Source organism: Bos javanicus, chromosome 1 (genome assembly GCF_032452875.1).
Source record: "Bos javanicus breed banteng chromosome 1, ARS-OSU_banteng_1.0, whole genome shotgun sequence".
Lineage (NCBI taxonomy): Eukaryota > Metazoa > Chordata > Mammalia > Artiodactyla > Bovidae > Bos > Bos javanicus.
The window spans coordinates 145,760,667-145,779,318 of NC_083868.1; the positions used below are offsets into that span (position 1 = coordinate 145,760,667).

Below are 18,652 nucleotides of genomic sequence, written 5' to 3' on the forward strand. Positions count from 1 at the left end.
AAAAGGAAAGCACATAAAGACCAAGAATCATGAAACAATAGAATCATACAAGGATGAAGGAAAATCTACAAAAATTGCACAGAAGCCCCATAACACAGCAAGTCCACATCCACATCCTCAAGAAATGGGAACCTCTATGCCCCAAAAGACAAGTCTAAGGGGGTTCACAGCAGGATGGTTCATCATAACCCACTGAGAGACCCCCAAAGATCCATGACAGCACATGCATAAACCAAGTATGGGATCTGTATTTGACAGTGGAGACAGACGTGGGGTTCCACCTGGGATCACAGTGGGAAGGAGAACCAGGAGGGGAGCTTCTGGTAACGTGTTTGCCTGATGTGGTCACACGGGTGTGTGGGTGAATACTTCATTATTCACCCAAGGGCCACATGTAGGGTTTGTGTGCTTCTCTGAACATGTGCCAAATTGTACCAGGAAAGGTGTATGTAAAAATTCTATGATTTGAATACAGGTGGAGCATTCCTCACTTTATTGCGCTCTGCTTTATGAACTTTGCAGATACTATGTTTTTTTTTACAAACGGAAGGTTCATGGCAACCTTGCGTCGAACAAGTCTATCAGGCCACTCTCCAGCAGTATTTGCTCACTTCATGTCTCTCACATTTTGGTAATTCTCACAATATTTCAAACTTTCTCATTACCATTGTATCAGTTGTGGTGATCTATAACAGTAATCTTTGATGTTATTATTACAAAAACAATTCGACTCGCTGAAGGCTAAGATGATGGTTAATATTTTTTAGCGATGAAATGTTTTTAAATGAGATCTATTTTTCTTAGATATAATGCTATTGAACACTTAAACGATTACAATATAGCATAAACATAAATTTCAAACGCCCTGGGAAACCAAAAAGTTCATGTGACCCACATTATACTGACATTTGCAGTGGCTGGAATTGAACCGTGGTATCTCCTAGGTACACCTTCATGTGTCCTCTTTTAACATTAAGAAGATGCAAAGAATAGCTTTTATGGTATAACTGTGCTACTCTGACCCCCAGTACACACACTTGATATACTTCAGGGCATACAACCACATCCAGAAGCATCTGAACCTCTTCCATTTTTAAATGAGTTTCATTCCAGAGCCCCCTTTCTGAGATGGGCCCCCCGCCCTAGCACCCAAGTGAGCAAATGGCTTGCTCTCAATGACATCAAGGTTGTCTGAGTTCTTGCCCCCAAGTTAATGGCACCTGTGCTGCGTGGCCAAGCACCCCTTACCTGATCTCCCCGGCCCTGTGGTCTGGGAACTGCTTGTGGAAAGTCTTCAGCGCCTGCATCACTGCTGAGGTGCACTCCACGTACGTGTAGTCAATCATGATGTCCCCTGGAAAACGGAAGGAAAGACTCAGGCAATCCAGGCCAAACCATGAGACAGGAGAGTGCCGTAACACACGGTGCCTGACTGTCCTCCAGAGGAAAGGAGGAGATGTCACCGGCGACCAGCCTGGGGACATGGCCACCGGTGGGAGGGTGGCCCCAGCGCAGGTGACCTGGAGGCCTGTCTGTGCTGCAAGATGGCCAGGCTGGTAGGAGGGTGAAAGAGCAGGGCGTACAGCGGAGCCGCACCCACCCTAAAAAGGCTTGCATGGGAGCACGCCTGCCAGTTACAGGAGCCCAACAAATGGAGACCCGTGTACAGGGTGCACACGGGCCACACCTGGGAGGACACAGGTGAGCGGCCCCGCCATCACCGCCCTTCACGGGCTCCATGAGGAGCGCTCAGGAAGCAGGCCGGCCCTCATGGAACACAGAGCAGGGGTGGCCCAGGCTCAGACCTGAGAGCCCCAGTGAGGCCGCCCCCACCTCCGAGAGGCACACTGCAGCTTTCCTATCTACCACCAGGGTCACCACACCCTGGAAGGTGAGGAGCCCAGACAGTTCTGGTGTTTGGGGGCTCCTCAGAGCGTCTGCCCGCATCCACCTCACCCGCCAGCAGTTGGTTGGTACTGTGCACCAACCCCCACCCCCAAGCAGGGAAAGAGCTCCAGGCGCTGGCAGGAGGGCCTGCCTTGGACATGTGGGGCCCCTGAGTCCGTGGCCACGTGACAGGTCAACTACTCACCGAAGACCTCGGAGGGGTTCAGAAGCTCCAGAAGGTGTCCCCCACGCTTGGTCTCGTAGGTGGCAAACCCTCCGTCGGGGTTTCTCAAGCTCAGCAACTAAAACCAGTGAGAGAAGGTCCTGAGAATCCGCGCAAGGCAAGGAGCTGAGGAGCAGCCCAGACCTTGTGGGCCCAGAACAGTGGACACTTTGTCAACCAGGCACCCTGGGACCACCTGGGATCCCTTCCCAGCACACACGTGCCTATCACTTATAAATCACATATGCGCCACCAAACGAGCCATCTCCATGTAAAACTTTGACAAGACCTGGTTAAGAGGGTCTGTGGTTGGGCGGCCAAGACTCGGCGTGCCCAGCACCCTCAGGGATGGGAGCCCCACAACCAGCAGCCTCACCACAGCGACAGTGTCGAAAAGCCGCTCTCGTGGGACATGATTGGAAACAAAGGGACACTTTTCCTGCAGGAGGAGGATGGACTTCAAGGCCTCAGCCGTGCAGTCAGCCACGATCCAGCCACAGTCCAGCGTGCTGAAGCTAAAGCCACCCTGTAAAGTGCGGGGCTGTAAGTGTGGAGGCCACGGCATCTTCCCTGCCCTTGCAGGGCTGATGCCTGACCATCATGGGGAAGTACAGCCACAGCCCCAGGCCACACACATGCAGACAGGCCTCCAGATTCCAGCACAAGGACTGCAGCCTCTACCAGGCAGGCTCCACCTCAGGAAGGGCACAAGCAGCCGCTGTGGGAAGGTGGCCGTGGCCGTGGCCATGTTGACGCCCCGCACGCTGCAGGAACGACCCAGCCAGCCCTGCCCTCCTCCCTCTCGTTCACGTCTGACAGCTTGTTTAACATCTGCACGTTCTGCTGAGTGCACGTATGTGTCACATGATGCAGTGAAACCCTGGCAGCTCAGCTACTGGGTTTGTACACGACTCCACGGTCAGGAACATCATGGGTGCCCCGGTGGAACCCCACCCTGTGCGTCTATCAGAGCAGGAAGCCCCAGAAGACTGGGAGCAGCTCCTCCTCACAGGCAAGGTCCAGCTAAACAGGGCCGGTGGTGCAGGGCGTGATACCTTGCTCATATGGCGGTAGTACTTCTGGTAGTCGGGGAAATTGTCTGGCACCTGGGCAGCACACAGGGAAAGCGGGGGTGAGGAGCACATCACTACCGTACTGGACACGCGCAGATGGGCAGGAGCGGCCAGCGCAGTGGGAGGCGCAGAGACCCAGGGCTCCTGCCCCCTCAGTCACCAGAACCAGAGGAACCCCCCGCCAGGCAGCACCCCCTGACCCACTCCCCCATCCACAATCGGGCACACCCTGAGTGGGAGATGGCAGAGGGAAGGAGGGAGCCCCATCTGTGGGAGGCATGGGCCGGGCTTGGCCTTACCTGTGAGATCCGGAGATACTCATGCGCCTTCCGCAGGCAGGACCAAAACTCCGGCCTGTGTTGTGCACGTGCCTAGAAAAGAGAAAAGGGGTTGAGATGCTCGGCAGCATATGTCTGCACGGTGGCTGGTCCCTGGACGCTACTGGTGACACCCAGCCACTCCCAGGAGCCAGAGGCAAACCCCTCCAAGTCTCGGTGGGCTTGGGTTCTGCCACCAAGTCAGCAGGACGTGGTGAAGCAATGAAGCAGGCTTCTCCACTGCACCCAGCCCCAGCCCACCACACAGGGTCCCTGCCTGTCTAAGGCAGGCTGCTACGTGGCCCACACTTCTTCCTAGGGCTCCCCATCCTGCCAACATCATTCCTCATTCCCACCAGCATGAAAACATGCTCCTATTTCTCTCCAGCATGTACTAAGAAGTATCCATAATGAGCCATTTGAGCAGTGAGAGGGCCTGGAGCCCACTGTCCCTTCCCAAAGACCCCACCACCTCATCACCTCAGGAACCACCCTCCAAGGCTCCCTGTCCCTGGAGCCTTCAAACACCAACCCCCCACCAACCCAGAGTTGCCAGGCAAGAGGCTCAGAGCCCAGCTGAGGGGAGGGTCAGGGCCAGCAGGGGCCATGTCCACTGAATGCAGGGGTAGACACACAGGAAGGGCAGCTGAAGAACGAGGGACAATGTCATATACCTCCAGCAAAGCCTGGATGGCGAACGCGGTGTCCCAGATCTGTGAGCCATTGGTGCCCTGTGGAGAAAGGATAACATTATAGCTGCCTCTCCTGCACTCCACCCCAACTTCCTAGATCCCACAGGCGCCTAGAGGGTCAAAGAGGGTGCAGGGGCCTCCACCGGATCCTGAAGAGGTGGGAGCCCAGTTGACCCCTGACCCCAGGCTCTGGGCTCTGCACTCTGACACCCACAGGGGCCTGAGTGGGTGGTCTGGCAGACAGACATGGGTCAGGCAGCCCGACCTGCCTTAGTCAGAATATCAGCCAGGGCAGGGCTTCCTCAGGGCACTTCCAGGATTTGGATGCTTTGGCCTCTACTGCCCACCCAGTGGCACGGAGCCCAGACAGACTGGTGGCCCTCAGCAGCCCCAGACATCATGGCCTTGCCAGACAACATGTGGGAAGAAAGCACACGACCAAGGCAGCCCCAGGCCACAAAAACCTGATCTGATCAAGCCCTGATCAGATCAGGGCACAGAGCAGGAAGAAGGTGGACACCCTCGGGACAAATGGCCCAGGAGAGAAGGACACCGGGAGACTGTAGGATGAAGGTGACATTAAGGATCAGCCTCCTGGGTGAAATCATGATACCAGCGAGCCCACAGCACAACGCCACTGCAGGCTGCCATGAGATCCAGGGGACAGCATGGCAGTTCCGTCAGAACCAGAAGCTCCAGGGCTGGAGGCTCACCACCTTCCTCAACTTCGTGGGTTTTGGGATACTTCACAGAAGACTGGCAGTGTGGGGCCCAGGCAACTAGAAGAGGGGCTTGAATGCTGGAAGAAGGGCCAGGAAGCTGGAAGAGAGGCTTGAGCACCCTTAGCAAGGGCACCTGGGCAGGTGGTCTGTGCTGGGCAGGGTCAGGCTCACGTGCACCCATCCCAAGGGGTCCAGCACTTAGTGTGACCCAAGGACATTGCTGGGGGCGCCCTGTTCCACACTGAGTGACAGCAGAGCAAAGCCCGAGAGCTCTTGGCTGGCTGCCTCTGGGGCCCCTGCTGCCGGGACAGGACCGGGTCAGCCCAGGCCACCCTGTGACCCGCAGCCCCACCCCCAGGGCCATGCATAGGACACAAGTGGGGGGAACATCATCTACAGCATCCAGACACTGGAAACCAGCAAACAGCACAAACAGCCCGCCCACAGGGAGCATGTCTCAGGACCCTGAAGAGGGACTCAGCTCCAGGAGGCAGGGGGAGGGCAGGGGCTCTCCTCTGACTGTCCTGACCCCACCAGCCAGACCCCATGTGCGAGCTGCAAGATCAGCATCCAGCAGCAGTCAGCTAGTGCCAAGAACCCCCCGTGGCCTTCGTCCCCTCTGAGCTGTGGCTGAGTGACCTCAGTGTACAGACCACTCACAGAGGGTGGCTGCCAGCCCTTGGTTCTCCCACCATCCTGGGGGCCCGTCAACATTCCTGCCAGACGGCACCCACCCGGGAGGGCCCAGCAACACCCCTGAGACACAGGACCTCAAGCCAACAGGCCATGTGGGGAGGAGAGACTGGGGATGTGAACAAACCCAGGGCGGGGACGGTGGCAAGGACGCAGCTTCGGCCCCACTGCCCTCACCTGCATCTTCATGCCGTCGAGGCCCAGCCTACAAGGAGGGGGAGAATGACCTGGGTCAGGGAGCACAGGCAGTGCCAGACATCAGGGGCCCAGAGTCCACGTCCGGAGAGTAACCCACCCGAGCAGCACGGGACACACAAGGAGGCTCCCCCATACCCAGCATGCGGAGGGTCCAGTGGGGAAGAGGCCACCCTGGAATGCAGACTGAGGGACACACAGGCTGTGCCCACCCTCCCCCAGACAGGCCAGCACTCAGCTCTTGGCTTCACCTCCCGCACACTCACCAGAGGTAGTCAGGAATCCTGGACACGTGCTCCTGGAAGACAGCAGAGGCTGGCCCGTCTACATGCCAGCGCACGAGCATGTTGATGGTTTTCGAGATCTGCAGGAGACAGCCTGGTCAGGGCCCTGCCCCACACCCACCGGGTTCCTGGGCTTGAGGGCTGCGGCCCCAGCACAGCCTTGTTGCAGGTGAGGCCACTGCTCTGACCACTTTCCCAAGCACTCTCTGCTTCCAGGCCCTGAGATAAAAAAAAACCAGGCTGCAGCGAGTAGCCAAGGCAGGTGTGCCTGGAGGGAGGGGGCACTGCAGCAGGGAAAAGACAGGGTGACCCACAGAGGGGACGCAAGCCAGCCAGTGGGTGAGCAGGACTGCCACGAGGTGACAGACAAGGCAGGGACCCTACGTGGGCGCCTGGGTGTGGGGTGTCCTGAGCTGTTCGAGATAACTCAGGACCAAGGGCAGAGCTGTCTGTGGGGCATGGGAGAGAATTGGGAGTGAGACCAGTGAGCCAGGGCCTGTTGCTCAAAGCAGAAGTTCTAGAGACCCAACCCTTCCACCCAAGAGGTCACAAATCAATGTCTAACTTGTTTATGCAGCACTAAGAGCCCACACAGAATTGCCCAATGTTGAAAGGGCCGTTCAGTGGAGCAGTGGTGGTTTACGGCCCCAGGTACCATGTGGCCCAGCAAACACCTGCCAGCAGGGTCAGGGATGTGGCTCACACGGTGGCCCTGTGGGGGTCCTAGCATGGAGGTCACAGCCTGCCCCTGGTTCACACAACTCTGCCTCCTGTACCCGTTGCCCTAAGGCTGCAGGCCATCGACTGACCCTGTGATGGCCGCCTGGGCACACACGCAAAGCCGGGTCAGGAGCCCAGAGGCTCTGTGAAGCGAGAGTCTAGAGCCAGCAGACTCATCAGGAGTCAGGAATGGAGACAAGCACAGGGGCCCTCCAAAGAAGAAGGAGGCCAGCAGTGGCCATCGGGGTGGGATGGGGGGAGGGGAGGAGGGGGTGGAGAATGGGGGAATAGGAGCAGCATTCTAGACACAGCAGGTCGGGGACAGTGCAGGCCAGGCCAAGGGTCCTGGGGGATCGGAGGCCACATCCCAAGGAGAGACCTCACCTGGGGGAGACCCCACCCCCAGCCCCACAGACACAGGCCCAGACACCCAGGGGGAGCGCACTGACCGGGCCGATGCTGATGCACTTAGTGAAGCGGTCATCAGCTGCGATGTGCTCATACAGCTTCTGGGTGGCCCACTGCCGCAGGCTGGTGCTGTGGTGGCGCTCGTACAAGTTGAGGATGGCTGTGGGGCGTGGTAGGGGGTCGTCAATGACAGCAGACATGGGAGGAGCGCTGGCTCCATCATAGCAGGCAGCCTCTGCCCCCACCGGCCTGCCTGGGCGGCTGTGCCGCGCCCCCGACGCCCCACCCCAGCATCCTGCAGTGAGGGAACAGCATCCTGCAGTGAGGGAACGAGTGAATGGACAAGTGGGGACGAGCAGATGGGCGGGGGGCGGGGAGCAGACAGGTGTGCGGGCAGGGAGTGGAGGGCGGGGGAGATGAATGGAAGGGCGAAGGGGAACATGCCGCTTGCTCACACAGCACCAATGGGAGGCGCTGGGCTCTGATGGATCCATGGGAGCTGGGCCTGGACGGGGCTCTGGGGACCGCCCCTTCTGTTCCACAGAGGAGACACCCCCGGCCCAAGGCCCTAGGCTCTGAATCCTCTGTCCAGGAGCCCGAATGCCAGGCAGGTCTGCTCGACATGAGCTGTGCAAGGCCGGCCCCCGTCGTCCCCACAGGACCCCAACACAGGATGGTGAGAAGGGCAGAAGGAGACCCTTTGAGGGGCAGTGTCCCTTCCTATCACTTCAGATGTCCCCCGACTCCGGGGTCCTGGCCAGCCCGGGGAGGGGGGCGCTGGGGGAATACCCACCATATACTACGTGGAGCAGCCAGCTGTGCGGCGTGTACAGATCGTCCGGGGCCACGCTGTTCCTGTGCGCGGCCCAGTCGATGCAGCTGTAGTCCTCCAGGTAGAGCTCCTGCAGGCAGGCAGCGCCTCAGCCCAGACCTGCTGGGCCCTGGGTCCCCTGCCCCCATTCCTGCTCTGCCCCCGGGCAGACCCTGATGAGCACAGCCTCCCCAAGTCCATCCCAGGGCGCTCCGCAAGGCTCACTGGACCTATCAAACAGCATAGCCCCCCAGGCAGTCATTCAGGGACATGGGGCGGGGCTACACTCTGGGGCAGGCACGTGCGGGCAGGCTCACCTGGCGGAGGCTCTGGACCAGCGGGCCCTCCTCGGCACTCAGCCGCGTGCTGTAGCAGTAGGCCATGGGCAGGTACACCTGCCGACAGTGGCACCAGATGGTGGAGGGATGTGCGGGCATCCAGTCAGGAAACAGCCTGGGGGCAGAGTATGTCAGTGGGCACCCCCCCACAACTGTTTCAGCAAGTGGACACCGGAGGCAGGGCTGTCTCCAGCCAAGTGGGCACAGCCCTCAGCGCTTCACAGCCGAGCTCCTGAGGGGCGCAGTCTGAGTAGCCAACAACCCCTCCAGTGCCTCCTAACGCCAGGAGACGCGGCCCCTAATGGGTCAGGGAGCCTGCAAGTTCCCGGCTGTGACCAACATGTCACAGAAACAGAGACCCTTAACCACGGAGATGCTGAGTGAGGGGTCTACAGAGACGCTCTGGACTATCTTTGCAGCTTTTCTGGGGATTGAAAAGTATTTCAAAATTAAAAGTTCTTACTTAAAAACCTTTAGGACTGCCATGTCTCCTCAAGTCTGACCAAGTCTGACCACTGGCCCTGCTGTGCTTTGCCCAAACACCCACCCTGACGTGGGCACAGCTCTGCAGCCCGCCAGGCGGCTGAGCACCTTGGCGGTGTCCTCCACCCTCCCCTTTCAGCCTCAGACCACATGTGCGAGGGGTCTCTGACAGCTACCGCCCCAGGGACCTCACCTCCTGGGGGTGATACCGAGGTGCTTATATGTATATGGATGTGTTCTGGACACATCCACAGCTTTCATGAGATATTCACAAAATGCTTACAATTGCCAGCTAATAGGCTTCACACAATATGGAATGAAAGTTGATTTTGCTGAGTTTTTAAACAGCATTACAGTTCTGCTGAAAGGAAAATTCTCATCTTTCAAATATACACACTGAAGTATTCACAGGGGAAATAGGATGTCTGGGATCGACTTTAACATTCACTGGCAAACAACTAGAAGGCGGGCAGTAAGATAGCATGCACACCCCAACCCTGGCTGGGGAGGGCTGCGCGGCTGTCACCTTCGTTCTCTGTTTCGACGGATGCTCAGAGTGTCTATAACAACACAATTACAGCCACCTGTGCAGCAAAGCCAGCAATTCATTCCCGACCCCAGTGGCTCTGTAAGCAGTCAGGCAGGACCCACCCACCTGCTGAGGACCCAACCCCACTGCACCTCCCTCCCTCCCACCCAATTGGGAACCCCCTTCTCTCCTCTGTCAGCCAAGCACGGGTTCTACCAGGGGCCTAACACCACCCCACACCACTGAATGGACAGTCCCATATCTGACTAACAGGCAGCAAGTGACCCAGGCAGTGTCACTCCACTTGCTAAGACACTGGTGACCCGGCCACCAAACTGACTGTAGGGGGTCACATACCACATTTCTGGAAACAGTGTATTGAGGCCTTCCCAGCTGTACACGTTCAGGACAGCCAACCAAAACTTCCCCCAGGACGGGATGAACACAGCACCACCTGGAGGGAGAGCATAGTCCCCGTCACCGGCCTCTGGCTGAGGAGGAGATCCTCAGGAACAGAGCCCCTCGGCCAACAGGCTGCTGAGGGTCCTCTCCCCTTCGCGTCGAGCAGGTTCCAGAGCCCTCGGACCACCCACACCACAACCACTGGCTGGAACAGACAGCTTCCCCAGAACAAGCGTGTCTCCCCTGCCCCCAGGAAGACAAAGCAGTGCAGGCGAAGCCCTGAGCCAGGAAGGGGCGTCAAGGTGCCGACAGGAAGGCCCTCCGGTGGGTGAGCGCAAAACTGGAAGCATGAACAGCGTGAGGAATGTCTGTGAGGGGCGGGCAGGCGGGCAGGTGGGCCAGAGCGGCAGTGGGTGATCTCTGAGCGGCAGGAGCTGAAGGGCCTCCCAGGGCGAGGGCAGAGCAGCCACCACTAGGAATTCTGCCAGGCACACAGTAGGGCAGGCAGCAGGGCAAGCAGAGCTCCACCAGCTCCACCCCACAGGTGCAGCCCAGCTGCCCTCTGGGAAGGCACACTCCCGCAAGCAATGCGCCAGCGTGTCCTTCGTGAGTCCATGCCGATTTGTGGAACAGAATTGTGAAACACAGCAACCTTACTTTGTGCTCTGAAATTTTACTGGCAAGGGTAGGCAGTTTCCTCCTACTCCCACTTTGATGCCTTCCTTGCATCTGTCTATTAATAGTTTCAATTTGCGAGCCCTCCTTACACTGAGGTAACATGACCTCTTTACTGCCTGTGTGTTCTGGGCAGGGGTTACCTTTCTTGTGAAGAAGGTTCCGGGCTCGCACCAGGTCAGGATCGTCAGGCCCCACACCCAGAATTCTCAAAGACACATAGTTAAGCGCAGTTCCAAATACCGTGGACTTGTCCTCAATGTGCCTACGGCAGAAGGAGGCGAATGAGAAATGACATCTTCCATTACTTAAGAAATTAAGCAACGCTTTCATTAAGTTTCCTCAGCAAATCAAGAATGACATAACTACACAAGAAACATCCAGAACAGCCATACTCCGGTAAGAGTTCCTGCACCTCTGTGACAACTGAGCAGTTCCAAACTGCTCCCCAGGCCTGCCCGCCTCCTCTGTCCACTTCTCACACTGAATCAACAGGACCAGTGTCGTGTGGCAGTGACTCAGCTAAGACTCTACATCACCGAGGCCCGCAAAGCCCACTCCAGAGGCAGCCAGCCAGGCGGGAAAGGGCATTGGCGAGATCCTGTCTGCCCCAGCGCCCACAGGCCAGAGGGCTGGGACCCCAAGCTCGAGACGCCCACGACTCCGTCCAGGAGGTGAGCAGAGCTGAGCTGTCCTCCCAGGATTCTGCAATGAAGGCTGCCGGTATGGAGTCAGCAAGCCCAGGAGGGGCCCATGCCCCAGCTGCAGGATGAGAAGCACCAGGGAAACCTGGACCCACCTGCATGGAGACCCCAGCCCAATTCCCTCCTGCCAGGCTCTCTCCCCACCCACTCCCAGCCCACAGCTACAGTAACTCCCCGCCAACAGGTACATCTCTCACATAAGAACACATGTGCACATGCGCACACACACATGCCATGACCCAGGGTCAGGCAGACTCACAGGCCCCAGCCGCCGTCGGGGAGCTGCACAGACCGCAGGTACCGTATAATTTCTTCTCGGTATCCGGCCGGCAGAGGGATGTTCGCCACATGGCACGTGATCAGGAGGCCTGTGGGGCAGAACAGATACTCCTTGGCAGGGACTCAGCACTTCTAAGCCCAGGCCTGAGACTCTGGGAACCCCATGCAACAGGGAGCTCTCTGCTCGGCCCCTTCTTGTGCAAACAAGCCCGGGCAGGCTATTCCTCCCGACCCAATCAGGGACTTCGGAACCGGGGACCCAGGAGCAGCGGCAACAGCACACGTGACACACACTGCGTGGAGCATGCAGAACCCACCAGCCACTCCAGGGTCCCATGCTACTGACATGCCAGCTGGGAAAGAAACCCCAAATGGATCATCCCTGGATGGGGTAATGTTTACTTGCTTATATTTACATATTCCCATTTTATTAAATGTTTTAATTGCACAAGTCACTTTGAAAGATGGACAACAAATAATACCCACAAAGAACCTTCTGTTCCCAGCCTGCCCCTCCTGAGCATGGTGTTCAAAAGCTCCCCACCTCCTCCCCCTCCACTCTACCCTTGGCCTTGACTTCATCAGCCACATGCCCATGGCACTGAGCCTGTGGGGTCTCAGGCAGGCCCCAACAACAACGTGTTGTGGAATGGATCCCTGACTCTGGCCAGATGCATGAGAAGCCCCAGCAGACATCACAGAGGTTCATAGGAAAAAGTCCATCTCCTTTTGTAACAAATATGATGCTTTCAAGACAGTGAAACACACAAGCAGGAAGCAGTGCCTGTGGCTTCCTCATTTTACAGTCAAGGAAACTGAGGCACAGCCCCTAAGTGGTGGGGCTGGGGCTGAAGCCCAGGAGGTCTAACCCCAGAGTCAGTGATCACCACAGTGATGCTCAGTGCAACACCAGCCACACAGAGTCATGGCCTCCAGGAGCGTTCTCCAAACTAAAGAAGAAAAAGACCAGTCAAATTTCAGTCAGCCATGGAAGAACCCTGAGACAGTACCCCAAAACAGGCCAGTGTTAATCTGAGAAAGATGGTCTGTCCAGAGTCCAGAGGGAGAGAGGAAAGCCCCACCTTACAGCCTGCAGAGGGCCGGGGGGGTGGGGGTGAGGAGAGGGGGGCGGCAGGCCAAGCCCAGAGCTGCAGCAGCAAGCACAAACCAACACAGCATCCTCATGACCTGTCGCCTACTGAGTGCCTGGTGCTGTGCACATATGACCAAACCCAGTTCCCATTGTCCCCACGTCACAGATGAGTCAGCCGAGGCATGGTGCAGTCCTGCCACCTTGCCCAGGGTCACAGCAAGCCAGTACAGTCACTGCCTCCCTACAAAGACCCCTGGGAAAAGTCTCAACAGGCTCTAGGTGGGACCAAGGGAAGAAAGCCCAATGACTTGCCCTCAAGGACAGGCCCATGGGTCCCTGGACAGAAATACAAAGCTGAATAGTCCAGGAGACAGCAGGGCTTGGAGTCAAAACAAACACGGGAGCTTGATGGACTCCTAGAAATTCATAAAAGGAATTTCTCATATTGCTTTAGAGAAATGTTCCCAGGATGCAGCACAGTCTGATCTAGCCAAACCAGATGAGTACCCGGGAGATGCAACTGCAGTTCTCCTACAGCTCACCAACCTCCACCTACAGCTCCCAGCTGAGCTCTCTTAGCCAAGCCTTCCAGTGAGTTCACATGTGCAAGCTGCCTACACAGGACTTAAAGATCGCCACCCAACACCCTGCCCACCTCTGCACCTTTCCATAGGCCAGGCCCTCCACGGATGCTCCTACTCTGCACTGGGACTCCAGAGCCTCCCTGCACCTCCCAAAGTACCCTGGCTTCCTTTTTCAGAACACTAGCTAGCTGAGCCTTCGCTCCCATCCCCCAGCAACAACATCAGGACAACTCAGGCACAAGGCAACCCTCCCCAGACCTTTTCTATGTAAGCTCCTGGTTTTTCACCTGTTCATTCACTCACACCACAGATGATCAATGAAGGCCTGAACCAGATCAAGCCAGGATCTCAAGAATGTCTTACCCACAAGCCACAGCAGCACCTTCCTACCTGGCAGGAGGAAGAGTGGGCCACCGTAATCACCCGCCCAATGCCCATCCTCAGTCTGCAGTGCAGCGTAAAATGTCACCCCATTCAGAGCCCCCCTGCAGGCTGTGTGCGCTTTCGGCAAGTCCTTAAAGAAACTTTTCTGCAAAGAAGAAAAAAAGAGATGAGAACTGAGGGGTCTGCAGCTAGGCCAGAGGAGCCCTTGGCATTTAGACAGCAAGTCAAAGTAACAAACTTGAATTACTTTGAAAGTTTCAGCTGTTTCAAAGCCTAAAATTCTGATGATGGTATTGCCAATCTCCCTCACAATTCTGTGTTCCAGTGACATATTTTCAAATTTATTCACAACTTCTCCAAGACATCTTAAATAAACCAAGTGCCCAAGAGTGTGTGACTCAGACCTAGAGCTCAGGCCTCTCTCGGGCAGGGGCCACGGGATGGCACAGTGACAGGGAGATTTCATTTATATGTCATACCCTCTAACTGTTTTCTCGTGAAATTCGCTGGATCAAAAACTTATTTTTCTGAATAAAAACAAAGTTAGAGGTGTTTTTTACACACAGCTTAGTGATAAAAGGATTGAAGCAAAGGGGCTTCATGTTCTGTGTTTACCCAGTTAACTCCTGTAGGAACCAGCTTTGGTGACATGCAACACAAGTACACATTACACATCCATTCTTTTTAAGAAAGAAAAAAATACCCTTTACATCTAGCTGTTTAAAGCTCCCTGCTGGTTCCTGGTGCTCCTTACTAAGAAGGGAGGGACGCAAGTTTCTGGTGGTGTCCCAGACACTGCAAGGGACTAGCAGAATCAACACTTACTGTATCCAGTCCCAAGAGGTGAGCTTCCAGGCCAGACTGCTCTCGGACAGGATCTTCTTCTTGAGAGTAGGTCCATGTCTGCCTCCCAACCTGATTGCTGAGCCGCCAGCGACTGAGGTCTGTGGCTGGCTCTGTCTTATAGGGTCCGCCTCTTCGACGCAGACACCTAGAAAAGATCATGCTCAAGTGACCTGCTCTGACCTGGTCAGAGGCCAGAGGCGCAACGCACTCACTGTTTCCCCCAACAACCTACCAGCAGACTGTTGCAAAATAAAAACCCTCTAGAGGCACTTCTGCACCTACACGTCGCGCCATTATTTCTCCGGGAGAGGAGACACCTGCCACCGGACCGCCGCCCACGGCCTCGCCCCCACCCCGACCCCCGGCCCCACCCGGCTCACCCCGGCCCGGCCCCAGAAGGCCCTCGGGCGACGCCTCCGAAGGAGAGCTTGCCCCTCACCGCCCCCCAAGGCTGGTGCCGCAGGTCTCCACAGAGGGCTGGACCGGACGGTGCAGCAGCCTCGCTGGAAGCCCTCGACCCGATGAGACCCCTTCCTCGGCGACCCCGACCACGCTCTCCCTTCTCGGGGGGCGCTGAGACTCACGTGCCCTCCGTCATGACCGCTGCCGCGCTCCTGATTCCCGGTAACCTGGGCCCAGTACCTGGACTAGCCGGCGAAGTCTTTCGCCTCTGCCGACGTGCGTGCGCCGTGGCCAGATGCTCACGCAGCCAATCAGAGCACAGGGAGGGTGGGCCTGGGGCTTGCCCGGGTACCTCAGTGGTGGAGCGCGACCCTCCGAGCAGTGGGGGCGGAGCCGAAGTACAGGGACAGAGGTGGATCTGGGGGCGGGGTGAGGAAGTGCGTGGGCGGGGCTGCGTCGGTGGGCGGGGGCGCGCCGGTGAGCGGGGATTGGTGAACGCGCGTGTCGCGGAGGGACGCGACTGCCTGTCACGCCTGCAGCCAGATTCTGTCAGCTTCGTAGCTACCTGTGGAGCAAAGCGCCAGGACGAGGCCACCAAGGGGCGCCTAAGACTGACCCTTGAAGAGGGTCCCACCAGAGACCAGAAGACAAGGGGCTTGGATCGCGGCGAGTGCCTTTGAGGAAGTACCCGAGGTCGGAGGCTGTAGGTGAGTGAATGAGGGGAGACGTGGCCGCGAGATCCCGCGGAGGGCGCGACGCGGGCGGGGGTTAGGGGCGGGGGAGAGGCATCCGAAAGAGAAAGGTTGCTGGAGAGCACCTGAGAGGAACTCACAGGAGAGAGATGATGGTAGGGCGGCTAACAGGAGGGGAGATGACACTTGAAGGGAGATGACACCAGAGAGACTGACAGGAGGAGAGACGACAGGAGAGGGAAAAGGACAGGAGAGGAGAGACGAGAGGAGAGGGAAAATGACAGGAGAAGGGAGACGACAGGAGAGGGGAAAGGACATGAGGAGACGACAGAAGGGGACAGATGACAGGCTGTTGCTGACTGCAAGGGGCGGTGCATCTTTCAGGATGCTTTGCTGTGGGGCTTTCAAGGTACAGGTGCCAAGCACTTATTTGCCCAGGGAGGAAGCCACACTGAGAGAGCTTGGGTCACTCAGAGGGGAGCCTAACAGTTTTGGAGTTCCAGTGTAAGTAAATGTGGAAGGCCTGGACTGTAAAAGGAAGGGAGAGAAAAATGGAGAACATGCTGAAAGGACTGGGAATGGGATGGATGGCAGTAAAGTGGTCTCAGGGTGTGCAGCAGGAGCCAGGGGCTCCATGGAGTTGGAGGAAATTGTGCAAACATTGAGGTCCCAAAGGCGACTCTTCAGGAACTCACAGACAGCCCCACTGTTTCTTCATCTTCCTGACAGAAGCTCTGACCATCATGTCACAATTTCTCCAGTCAAGTGAGTTTTTCTGTACCCATCCCTTGAGTCTTATCCCCATGCCATGAATCTCAGCAAGCCAGAGAAGGGCAGGGGATACTTGCAAAAGAAAACACATGTACATTTCCCCTAATGGAATATCAGGCTATTAGACAGTCAGTAAAGGACACTTGCATCTTCCTATCCCAGTTCAGAAACCAATGAAGAAGATATAGCAGTAAGAGGAATGGATATCAAATTACCAGCCTTGCTACAGAGAAAAAACTATAGTTTGAAATACATGGCTTAGATTGACAAGATGGCCAGCTACTTCCACCGCTAAATCATACACATGTACCTCTCAGCCTCTGGCCCAGGGGGACAACTGTATCCTCCACAGAGCTGCCCCACGAAACACCATGGAGCCAGTGCCTATGAAAAGATGCCCGTCAGCCTATTGATCCTAGAAAGTATACCAGAAGACCCTGAAATTCTGTTCTGTTCCCCCAAATTCACATTTCCTGGGAGTGGGGAAAAAGCTGGAAGTTTTTCTCCAGGGATGTGCCTCCATGTGGAAACACAAAGTGTGGGAATAAGGACTCCAGCCTATATGGACATCTCAAACTCATTTCAATTGGTGTGGACTTTGAATGCTGGTATTTTACTGGACTGGATTTTTATGAGCAATACATAATCATTTTTTAAAAATTTCTAAGATAGAAAGGAAAAACCTATAAAATCTATCTGATAATTACAGATAAGAGTTTCCAGGGACAGTCACGAGAAAACATAATGCTTCTCTCTACTTGCACCCTACCAATTCCATCTTGTTTAATAAATAAGACACAGAAGACTGAGAGTTTTGGCCTGGACAGCTGGGCATATAGTACTGTCACTTCTAAAGTAGAGAAGGCTTAGGGAAAACTTTCAACTTAGATTCAGTTCAGTTCAGTTCAGTTCAGTCGCTCAGTCGTGTCCGACTCTTTGCGACCCCATGAATCACAGCACGCCAGGCCTCCCTGTCCATCACCAACTCCCAGAGTTCACTCAAACTGAGGTCCATTTAGTCAGTGATGCGATCCAGCCATCTCATCCTCTGTCATCCCCTTCTTCTCTTGCCCCCAATCCCTCCCAGCATCAGAGTCTTTTCCAATGAGTCAACTCTTCACATGAGGTGGCCAAAGTACTGGAGTTTCAGCTTTAGCATCATTCCTTCCAAAGAAATCCCAGGGCAGATCTCCTTCAGAATGGACTGGTTGGATGTCCTTGCAGTCCAAGGGACTCTCAAGAGTCTTCTCCAACACCACAGGTCAAAAGCATCAATTCTTCGGTGCTCAGCTTTCTTCACAGTCCAACTCTCACATCCATACATGACCACTGGAAAAACCATAGCCTTGACTAGATGGACCTTTGTTGGCAAAGTAATGTCTCTGCTTTTCAATATGCTATCTAGGTTGGTCATAACTTTTCTTCCAAGGAGTAATCATCTTTTAATTTCATGGCTGCAGTCACCATCTGTGGTGATTTTGGAGCCCCCAAAAATAAAGTCTGACACTGTTTCCACTGTTTCCCCATCTATTTCCCATGAAGTGATGGGACCAGATGCCATGATCTTCGTTTTCTGAATGTTGAGCTTTAAGCCAACTTTTTCACTCTCCATTTTCACTTTCATCAAGAGGCTTTTTAGTTCCTCTTCACTTTCTGCCATAAGGGTGGTGTCATCTACATATCTGAGGTTATTGATATTTCTCCCAGAAATCTTGATTCCAGCTTGTGCTTCTTCCAGCCCAGTGTTTCTCATGATGTACTCTGCATATGTTAAGACAGAGATGCCCATTAGACGTTCAAAGTGGACAGGTTGAATAGGCTGGCATTCAAGAGAGAGGACAAAACTAGAAAGACAAATTGGGGAGTGGTCTGTTTTCAGTTGATATTTGGAAACATAAGACTGGATGAAATCAACTAGGGCATAAATATTTCAGAGAAGAATTTCCAGGATCAGTCCAAGGGCAGCAACAATTTCTAATCTAGAGGAGGAGGAATGGCCAAAGAGAGGAGAAAAACTAGGGAAATGTGGAGTCAGGGAAGCCAGGAGAAGATATGGTGATCTGTGCAAAGATTATAAAGGGATTGTAAAATGAGGTCTGAGAATTGTTGCCTAGATGTAGCAAACAATTTACTGGTGACTGACAAGAGCAATCTCAGATGTGAGAAGAAAAGCCCAGTGGTAGTTAAAAAGGTGTGGGGTGTGTGTGGATTTCCAGTTAAACATATCAGACTGAGCACAGGCATTGACTACCATTTCCTACTTAAACCCTACTTACATAAAGTAATAAGAGATAAAAATGCATAGTAAAAGCATTGGAGAGGAAGCACCAATAAACAAATTCAGTTCAGTCACTCAGTCATGTCCGACTCTTTGCAACCCCATGAACCGCAGCACGCCAGACCTCCCTGTCCATCACCAACTCCTGGAGTTCACCCAAACCCATG

The 18,652-nt window shown here is 55.3% G+C and overlaps 1 protein-coding gene across 3 annotated transcripts in view; it reads right to left on the bottom strand.

Annotated features, from left to right (window-relative positions):
* LSS (lanosterol synthase) overlaps positions 1-15,042 on the bottom strand; it is a 30,499-nt gene extending 15,457 nt beyond the window's left edge. For 2 of the 3 annotated variants that reach the window (XM_061424145.1, XM_061424156.1), the window contains exons 1-17: positions 14,927-15,042; positions 14,322-14,487; positions 13,476-13,641; positions 11,416-11,524; positions 10,596-10,717; positions 9,733-9,829; positions 8,343-8,478; positions 8,008-8,116; positions 7,256-7,374; positions 6,069-6,166; positions 5,785-5,812; positions 4,175-4,231; positions 3,483-3,554; positions 3,166-3,216; positions 2,487-2,636; positions 2,093-2,189; positions 1,249-1,354 (exon numbers count right to left, since the gene is read on the bottom strand). In XM_061424145.1, coding sequence (XP_061280129.1) covers positions 1,249-1,354; positions 2,093-2,189; positions 2,487-2,636; positions 3,166-3,216; positions 3,483-3,554; positions 4,175-4,231; positions 5,785-5,812; positions 6,069-6,166; positions 7,256-7,374; positions 8,008-8,116; positions 8,343-8,478; positions 9,733-9,829; positions 10,596-10,717; positions 11,416-11,524; positions 13,476-13,641; positions 14,322-14,487; positions 14,927-14,940 — 1,697 coding nt within the window. In that variant the 5' untranslated portion in view covers positions 14,941-15,042. The remainder of the gene's footprint in view (positions 1-1,248; positions 1,355-2,092; positions 2,190-2,486; positions 2,637-3,165; positions 3,217-3,482; positions 3,555-4,174; positions 4,232-5,784; positions 5,813-6,068; positions 6,167-7,255; positions 7,375-8,007; positions 8,117-8,342; positions 8,479-9,732; positions 9,830-10,595; positions 10,718-11,415; positions 11,525-13,475; positions 13,642-14,321; positions 14,488-14,926) is intronic. The other variant, XM_061424151.1, reaches the window with a different exon arrangement.
* Between the last annotated feature and the right edge of the window lie 3,610 nt (positions 15,043-18,652).